This window comes from Enoplosus armatus, chromosome 20 (assembly GCF_043641665.1).
Source record: "Enoplosus armatus isolate fEnoArm2 chromosome 20, fEnoArm2.hap1, whole genome shotgun sequence".
In the NCBI taxonomy this organism is placed as follows: Eukaryota; Metazoa; Chordata; class Actinopteri; order Centrarchiformes; family Enoplosidae; genus Enoplosus; species Enoplosus armatus.
The window spans coordinates 14,430,813-14,440,331 of NC_092199.1; the positions used below are offsets into that span (position 1 = coordinate 14,430,813).

Sequence of the window (9,519 nt, forward strand, 5' to 3'; positions counted from 1 at the left end):
TTATTCTGGTGGAAATTAACTAAATATATTTATTCCAACGCTGTACTTAATTACAACTTTGGGGAATTTGTACTTTATTCATATATCAAATATTGTACTCTACAATACTGTATAATACTTCTGAATTTTTATTTAAACAAACATTTTGCGTGTAGGGCCTATAATTGTAATGGAGTATTTTTACACTGTGGTATTACTACTTTTACTTAAGTAAAGGTTTGAATACTTTTTCAACCTCTGGAGAGTACCACAGCATATCAGGTGAAAACTAGGCCCAACCAAAACCGTGACACATTTATTTCTGCCCTCCTGTGGCCATACTTCTCCAGGAAACTTGTTGCAATACTGCACCGGCCAAAGCAGCTAGCAGTTAGCTAGCTAACGTTAGCTAGTCAGTATCCAGCAGCAGTCGTAGCGCAGAGAAACTCGTGCTCCGTCCACATACCAATGACAGGGACACTATACTTACAAATATGCGCCTGGACATTGACTGATATTTGGTTGGCTAGTTTTTCCTATCTCTATCACCAACGCGCTGTGACGCTATCTCTGATCTGAAAAGCGCAGTAACTTAACTCTGGGTGAGTTGCCGTGCTAAGTGAGGGGTTTGGCTATTAGCTGGATCTCCACCAGTAAATTAAGTTAGCTAACTTACCTGGTAGCTCGTGAACAATTCGTTTATATACAGTGTAGCCGTATATGTCCGCTCAACAATCATTCTTTGTCAACTGTAAATGAAACACTGCGTGTGACTTTGAAGATAGTGTTGTTGAACGCTAACTTTGCTTTCATTTCTTTAGCTAAGCTAAGTTACAGTGGTTAGCATTTAGGCTGAGTGAGCAAGTAGCGTTAGCTGGCTAATCCTAACTACCGGTAGACATACTGAGGTAGCGATAACGTTACCTAGCTACACTAACACCATTAGCAGCTAACCCGATGTTAGTTGTGTATTTTACATGCATCCCTGTCGGTGAAACGTTTAGCTGGAGTTGACGATCTGTAAGCCTGCACATCACACGCTAATGTTAGCTAATGTTATCATTTTGTCAACATTGTTGTGGGTAACGTTGAAAATGTCTATGTAGGTTAACGTTCAGATGCCCCCTCCCACAAAATTTCCGCAATTTGTACGTCAAATATTTTTCGGTGTACTGTGCCAAGATGAACAAAATGTTAATGTTAATGTGTCCTGCTTCACCTTTAGCTGTCTGCGCTGTTTGTGTACGCAAGTCCGATGATTAGCGTGTTTTAGTGGCAGGCCTTGGCTTGTCTAGGACGACTGTAAGTAGTTAGCAGGTTTTTCAAACGTTTATAATAATTCCAGAACATAACTTTATCTGTCAGAATGATATTGTCATGTGTGGACAGTTTGACCGCAGCTGTCACAGCTGTTGGTACTGTTGTGCAAGAAGTGGACTTTTATGCTGTTGCATGTCAACCTTGTCTTCACCCTCAGGCTATGGATCCTGAAAGACAGAAACGAAGAGAGGAAATTCAGAAAGCAATGAGCTTCATCCAGTAAGTGAACAAATAATATTGACTTGGAATGCCTTCCTTTAAAACTAACTAGCAGTATCATGACCAAAGTGCACACCGCTTGTATATGGAGAATGACCACCTTCTTATTTTCTGTCTACAGGTCATCATTGCCTTTCCCAGAGCCAGAGAGTTATGAGGTTTGCATTGACCCCTGTTATTCCACTTTTTGTTCACAACAAGATTTCACCATGATCATGCTGACATTTTGTTCTATTATCTCCTGGACCAAGATGTAAATTTGACCTCAGGCATTGTGATTTATCTTGTCCTCAGTTTTTTTTCTCTCTCTTGCTTCTCTCTTCCCTCTTGTTCTTTTTCTTGTTCTGTCTTCCTGACCATCTCATATTACCTTCCCCTTTTTTTATGTCACCCTCTCCCTGCCTCTATCAACCCCCTCATTTATTTCTCTCTTTGACTTCTCGCTACACGTTCCCTTCAGGCATTTCTGACCCAGTTGGTGTGTAACTTGCTGGACGAGGGCAATTGTTGTTTTCGAGACGGGGACTGCCGTCAAGCGACCCAGCAGTATGGGGAGGGGATCAGTGTTGCCCGCTATGCTCAGGCTGAGGCCCTCGTCATCCCCCACGAGCTGCTGGAGAGCCTCTATGTCAACAGGGCTGCTGCCTACTACCAGACGGTGAGGGAGAAGGGGAAAGAGGGGATATGTCACGCAAGTGGTTGGTGTCACGCATAGTGATGGAGCAGGCATCGTACTACAACGATTTTGTCTGCCACCACATTGTATTTGGGGTGAATCTGCTGTATTGGTCTTGTAAAGGACTCAAATAATTCTCAGTTTTATTACATTTATAGTTTATAAATATACATATAATAAGACAGTATGGTTTTCATTGTACATTGTTAGAATATCTTTGTCTGGGTTGGAGTGAGGAGCCAAACCCTTTTTGTAAGCAACCACCGTGGTTAATTGCAAATGTTATAATCTCGAGACACAGTATCTGTGATAGTGCTGGGCTGAAATACAGGCTTTGAGTCTGTTGTTATGTCAAGGTATTGTTGCCAGTTTGACAATTCTGCATTGATGTTTTTAAAAGCTACATAGCACATGTGTTAGCAGGAAAGCTGACTTGATGTGCACATTCAGTGTCACTAATTTGCATTCCAAAGCGGGCGATCTCTCTGGGATTCAAATGAGCTTTTCTTGTAGGTTCGATTTACCCCTTGCGCAAGTCTCTTTTTTTTGTTCCATGTAAAATGACACTTAAATTCCAATGCCTTTCTTGCTCTTACTGTGTATCTCTGTTTTGTCTGTCTCAGAGGGAGTACGAGCGCGGTGTTCATGACTGTGACAGTGCACTGTGTGGGTCAGAAGGCAGTCGCAGGGCTTTATACCGCAAAGCACTCTGTCTGAGGGAGTTGGGACGACTCAGAGAGGCCTACGAGTGTGGAACCAAATGTCTCCTCACAGCACCACATGTAGGTCATCAACAATGAAAATATATTTTTTTATATATTTAAGAGTTCAAAACTAAAGGTAACCTCTCAGGGTTTTCGCCAGGAAATTAGTAAGCGGAGATGGTAAGCGCTTCAGTTTATGATAATTATATCAGTGATATGATTTATTTGATGACTTCATGGACTACATTGTATAGTTCGTCTTCAAAGTGAATGAAACTTATCCGTAGCTCTTGTTTGTGTGATTCACCTTCCAGGACAGGCAGGTGAGTGACCTGGCCCAGGAACTGGCCAATAAACTGGGCCTGAAGGGCCGTAAAGCTTACATCAGTCCACAGACAGAGTCCACGGTCACAGAAGGAGAGAGTCATGGGGAGACTTCCCCACCCACAGGAGAGGTGGGTGCTGTTGTCGTAGTGTAGTTACATACTTGGAATGTGGTGACTGAATGAGAGTCTAATCATGTCTGTTATTTTTTGCTCTTTTTCTTCAGATGTCCTCCAATGGTCTGGAGTCTCTGGGTGACATTGGGCCAGGTATGACAAATCTTGAACATTTCTGCCTCCTACCCAGACTCCCATTTCCCATATTCGTTTCCTTATCTCCATGACTGTTTTCGTCCTCCTCAGGGGACCTGTCTAGTGCGCAGTGCATCCCTGCTCCTTTGGCCACACCCATCCCAGTCAGCGATGACCCGGCGACCCCCGTTGTCAGCCCATGCACTGACCTGTCAGAGAGCCCCATCAGCCAGGCCCTGCCTCCCATGCCGTACTCTGTCCCTGTGTCGGAACACATGGAGGAATGCAGCAGCAGCGTTATCAAGGACGAGCTAGACAGTCTGCTGGAGTGCATCCCCAAGAAAGTCAGTGAGGTGAGTAAAGGACAGAAGTGTTGCTATTTTCATATTTGTTTTACAGTTTCAAAATGTTAGTTTAAATAAAAATGCAGAAGTATTATCACCAAAATGTTCTATGTAATGTCATTTGGTCTTTTGTTGCTGGTAATTATTGATCAATACAATTTTGAAAAAGGTCCTTTGTAGTATTCAGCCAGGAGGGGCATGTGTGTTTTTTAGTAGGGATGACTTAAATTGGTAGGCCCTCTACATGAAACAATGCTTGCCTTTCTGTCTCCTGGTCCAGAGTCCAGTCCAGGGTGCTATCCCCACCAACCTCCCCAACACGGCTGTGGGTCTCCGGCCTCCGTACTCCCCGAGCCTTCCTGCCCCGTCACCCCAGCTTCCCTCAGCCTTCTTCAGCTCCTCCATCGGTGACCTGCCCCCCCTGGAGCCTTACCCGCTGCTGGCCCAGCGGGACCAGGGCTCCACCCAGGCGCAGGACGCACTGGGAGGCTTCTCCACAGGGGCCACGGATGCAGAAGGGAAGGCAGGAGTCGCCGCTGGCGGGCTGGACTCGTTGTCTGAGTACACTCTCCCTGGTGAGCAAAGGGTTAAATGTGTTTATATCAAATTTAGGAGAAGCCGTCTTTGATTTTGAAATGTTGCAAACTGTGACAGTAAATGGCATGCTCATGTTTACCATAATGGTTCACACACCCAAAGAAATAAAAAGGGGACAGAGGAAAAAGATATATTGTTTGTGAGTGGACACCAGAATTACATAATAGGACTCACTTCATTGTTGTAAACCCAAATACTTAGTGCCCCTTCAGCTCTAGTTTTCTGCTGAAGTCTGTGTTTTAGCTCTGCACACAGTACTGTTGCAAAAAAATCATCATCACAAGTTGCCCCGTTGTATCCACCCAGTGCAATGTCTTAGCTTGCTCTTGCTTAGTTACCAGAGCACAGTTCCGAGGGAGGTGGCTTTAACCTGAGATATGCGTCAGCAGCAGACAGTGTGAGTCAGCGCCATTAAAATATGGTGTCTGACATCAGTGTCCTTGTGTCTTGGTCTTCAGGGGGACGACTGTGTCACAGCTTCATCCCTGGAATGCGCAACCACAGTGCTACACATGCAGTGAGTAACACACGCGCGCACACAAACAGTGCTTCATTAGTTACATTTCATGTTTTTACGTCATCTCTTGCAGGACAAACTGCTTTCACTCGGTACTGTTAATAGTGACAGTTTCTATTAATTAGAAGCCATTTCTGACTATGCCGCTAAGTGGCGTTTGTGTTTAACGCCACATCTCCGTGTCCCCCTCTTCTTCCTCAGAATGGTCCAGCAGGAACCAACCTGTCTCTGCTCTCCAGGAATCCTCTGGCAGCTACACATGAGTTTCGGCAGGCCTGTCATGCCTGTTATAGCCGAATAGGTTGGTTCAAGGCTTCTGAGTCCCTTCCTCTTACTAGCCTGCTACTCCTTTCCCTCCTTTTTGTACGAATGTTCACAGTAAGACAACATTGACATCTCCTTTAGCACATCAGCTGTGTTTGTTATGTGTGAAATATAATGTGTTTTAAGTGATAATGGATTTTAAGTGATTAGTCATTAAATGTGTTTTTCAGTCTCTATCACTGAACAGGAGGAATTGCAACATCATTTACAGAATGTGTCTCATCCTACAACAGTCCTAAAAAAGAAATTGTAGTTATTACTCATTTTACTGTGTAATTTAACCTTCTCCCTCCTCCTCTTGCTCACAGGTCCACGGGTGATGGACTACAAGTATCAGCCGGAGGCAGCACACCGTTGCAAGAGGGATGTGCTGCTGTGCCGCCTCAAAAACACAGATGACCCCACTTGGAAGAGGATCCGGCCACGGCCTGCACGGAACAACTTCCTGGGGGCATTTGTACTCTGTAAAGGTATGTATATACAGTATTATGAGTAGTTGAATGTAGGTTGACGGTGGGGAAATGAATTTGGGAAACAAGCCCCAACAGCTAAACTGAAAGTTGAAATATAGCAAAAGGTGTGTTTATATTCTGTCTAACATTCTCTCTCCTTGGGTCCCTGCAGAGGTGCAGGAGCGTCAGGAGTGCCAGTATGGGGAGAACTGTACGTTTGCTTACTGCCAGGAGGAGATTGACGTGTGGACCCAGGAGAGGAAGGGCGCACTGAGCCGAGAGCTGCTGTTCGATCCGCTGGGCAGCACAGAGAGACGGGCGCTCAGCGTCACCAGACTGCTGCAGCTCCACATGGGCATGTTCATGTTCCTCTGTGAGGTGGGACCGCAGGATGTTTTTCTCTTGTTCTTTTTAGTCTCTCTTGGCCTGCACGTGTGGAGCATTTGAACAAGGCTTTGACTGATCTGCATCTCTTTCCTCTTTCAACAGGAATGTTTTGACAGTAAGCCTCGCATCATCAGCAAACGCAGCAAAGAAAACTTGGCCGTCTGCTCAAACCTCACAGCTCGACACCCATTCGACGACAACAAGTGAGTTTTTGTCTTTATTTTGCTAAAAAAGTTTTTAAAAAATCAGTTATTAACAGTGTGATGAAACGGAGGGGATAAATACACTCCAATTGTAATTTCATTATCATTGTACAGAATTGGAATTGGTAAAATGGTATGATTGTGCTGCAGGTGCCTGGTGCACGTGGTGAGGTCAGCCAATGTGCGCTACAGTAAGGTGCGACCCCTGCACCCTCTCTGCCAGTTCGACGTGTGTCGCCACGAGGTTCGCTACGGCTGCCAGCGCGAGGACAGCTGCTCCTTTGCTCACTCCGTCATAGAGCTCAAATGCTGGGTTCTGCAGCAGGACACTGGTGGGTAGAACACACACACACACACCGGTTGTCTTTTCAATCAGTTAAAAATATTGTGATATTGTTCAACCTGGAATGAAAACTTTTAGCTTTTAACTATGATAAAATGTAGTCCAGTACATAATGTCACTTTTGTGATTAATATTAGAGTTCTACCATGAAATAATGCTGTATGCTCTGTTGGTAAGAAGTTGATATGGAAAGGGTACTGTTGTAAACAAGACTATGAACACAGTATCTAGTAAAGTAAGTGATCAATCATTGAAGGGTTTTTCATGTTGCTGCTCTTCAGGCATCACCCATGAGGAGATGGTTCAGGAGTCCAAGAGACACTGGCAAAGGCTGGAGCAGAATGCACAGAAGCAGCAGAAGGTGAGACAGGAAAAAGGCTCTGAGACAGCTGGATCAAGTATGGCGTTCCCCCTGTACTGCAGTTATTGTCACTGCAAATGTCCTATGTTAGCCCTGGCAGGGTGAGGACAGCCACATACATCCTCTGATACACATGGCAGCCAGCCAGTTATTTCCACCTGACGAGGAAGCTCACCTGTAGAGCACGGTCAAGGCTCCTGTAAACCTCAAACAAAATGTAATGTTGCGTCTGTCTAATACAGCGCTGCTTGCAAATGTATACTTACAATGATATTGTTCTTGCATGCTTATTTTTCCTTGCTCATTCAGGCCATGATTGTATATCCAGCTTCACCCAAAATCCAATTATTTATGAGTAAAATAGGCGAATGTGTTTTTCATAGGTAAGTTCTCATTTCTCTTCTTCTGTGTGTTTCAGCCTATCCACATCCCCCATCCGAGCAGTAGCATGCCTGCAGGAGGAGTAGGGGGAATGGGCGGTGGGGGCGGAGGAGTAGGGGGAGATGGCATCGGCGGGGGTGGTGTGAGCCCAGTGGGTGGGGTGGGGGTGGGAGGGTTGGGAGCAGGTGCAGGAAGAGGGCGACCCCTAAACCTGAAAATGAAATTTGTGTGCGGCCAGTGCTGGAGGGAAGGACAGGTCAATGAGCCCGACAAGAACCTCAAGTACTGCACCGCCAAAGCACGGCACAGGTGAGGCCTGACTCACACACAGAGTCGGGGGACTCTCAAATCTGATCTCTAAGGCTGACTTTGCAATCATCTGCCGTCGTGGTCACACTGGTTGTTACGCTGGCGGCAGAGTTGTACACCAAAGGACAAAATGAATCTCTTGGCTGTTGTTTAGTTGTCACTGTGTCCTTGCTGCCCTTTTTAGGCTTTAGATGTTTTAAATGTGTTTCCTTTTGTTTGAATACATCTCTGCTCTCTGTCTCCTCAGCTGGACAAAGGAGCGGCGGGTCCTGCTGGTGAAATCCTTCGAGAAGAAGAAGTGGGTTGTCGTTCGGCCTCTGCCCTTCTCTCGCACCTATCCACAGCAATATGATGTGAGTTCCTCCTTTTTCCTGTGGTCCTTATACACTGTGTACACACCTCTTACATGCCAAGTATAACTGACTCCTGGCCTGTAGTTGACACAAAATCACATTTTCATAATTTGAATGGAGCAGATGGCCAGTTATTTCAAACAGGCATCACTCTGTAACACTTTACTTTTGCCTGTGTCTCATCCAGATGTGTGTGCATGTGATGAAGCAGAAGAAGTGCCACTATATCGGGAACTGCTCATTTGCTCACAGCCTGGAGGAGAGGGACGTCTGGACTTACATGAAGAACAACAGCCGTAAGATCCTGGCTCCACACACATTGTCCTTCACACATTTAGATCTAGATTTAATCATCATGTTACCCCTCAAATTTTAAGTTAATTGGGATAGCTTTGAGCTTGTCATTTTATTTCTAATATATCATTAAAACAAAACATGAAACATTTGAGAAGGTGTGTTTTATTTATGTAGGCCTGTTTTTCTTCCCCACCACTACAGTCCAGATAAAGGCTTGTTACATTGATTTTTGAAGTGCTCCATTCGCACTGATTGTCATTCTGCGTCACACACTGTATTCAAGGTTACAGAGGCTGTCTTCTCTTTCTCTCTTCTTTCTTACCCCACTCCTCTGCAGTGAGAGACATGCAACAGATGTACGAACTGTGGCTGCAGCTCACCAATCAGAGTAGACGCACAGATAGCTCTGCTGTGACCCCGCCCCCAGAGGACAAGCAGGTCACCATAACAGCAGATTACACAGAAAGCATGGTGAGTGGTTTTAACAGTATTGTATATAACCATAGTTTGCTGTTTGCATTGTGACAGTACAGATTTCACTAGGGACTTCAGATCAACTGGCTGCCACGGGAACTTAAGTAGTTGTTTGATGTCTTGTATTTGTACTTGACACAGTTAAAAGTGAAAGGCTAAAAAATGAAATTCAGAAAAAAGAACCTTCTATATGAAAGGCTAGGATACAGTTTATAGTACCTGACTGCATCTCTGTTTGCTGAAGTTGACATGGTTGTTGGTGAGTGAGTGTGAGAGATGAGCTGTGCCGGTGTGTATCGTTTCAGGGAGGCCGGCGGTTGTCGGACGGGGACGACCTCTGAGTGTTGCTGTGTGAATAGAGGCAGATGATTGCCGCCGACAGAGACCGAGAGACAGGCCTGCCATACCAGCTATAACTGAACAGTCTGTCATCTTGCCAGTCTGACCTCCTCTAGCATTCGGCCAGCAGTGTGAGAGCAGGCTGACACCCAACAAAATGGTTGACCCCATCCCTCTATATATACATTTACACACACACACGCAAACACTTTCACACAACACATGACACACAAATCATAGGCACCGATTAACACAAGGAGAAAGCTTTGCGAGTGAAAATACAGGACTTGGCTTGAGCATTATGTTTTAGTATCATGCTGCAGTTACACACAGCACCTTTAGGTTCCCCTTCAGCAGATTATACC

General features: G+C 45.1%; 1 protein-coding gene across 1 annotated transcript; it reads left to right on the forward strand.

The window, feature by feature from the left end:
• The first annotated feature begins 448 nt into the window (after positions 1–448).
• zc3h7bb (zinc finger CCCH-type containing 7Bb) lies at positions 449–9,318 on the forward strand. Its single transcript, XM_070926853.1, has 21 exons — positions 449–581; positions 1,457–1,518; positions 1,640–1,676; positions 1,979–2,176; positions 2,818–2,976; positions 3,213–3,353; positions 3,449–3,491; positions 3,585–3,826; positions 4,098–4,392; positions 4,873–4,931; positions 5,133–5,232; positions 5,564–5,725; positions 5,880–6,085; positions 6,197–6,297; positions 6,448–6,629; positions 6,922–7,001; positions 7,420–7,691; positions 7,939–8,044; positions 8,232–8,340; positions 8,679–8,812; positions 9,121–9,318. Exons 2-21 carry the CDS (start codon positions 1,460–1,462, stop codon positions 9,154–9,156), a joined length of 2,721 nt encoding a protein of 906 aa, XP_070782954.1. The 5' UTR covers positions 449–581; positions 1,457–1,459; the 3' UTR covers positions 9,157–9,318.
• The last annotated feature ends 201 nt before the right edge of the window (positions 9,319–9,519 follow it).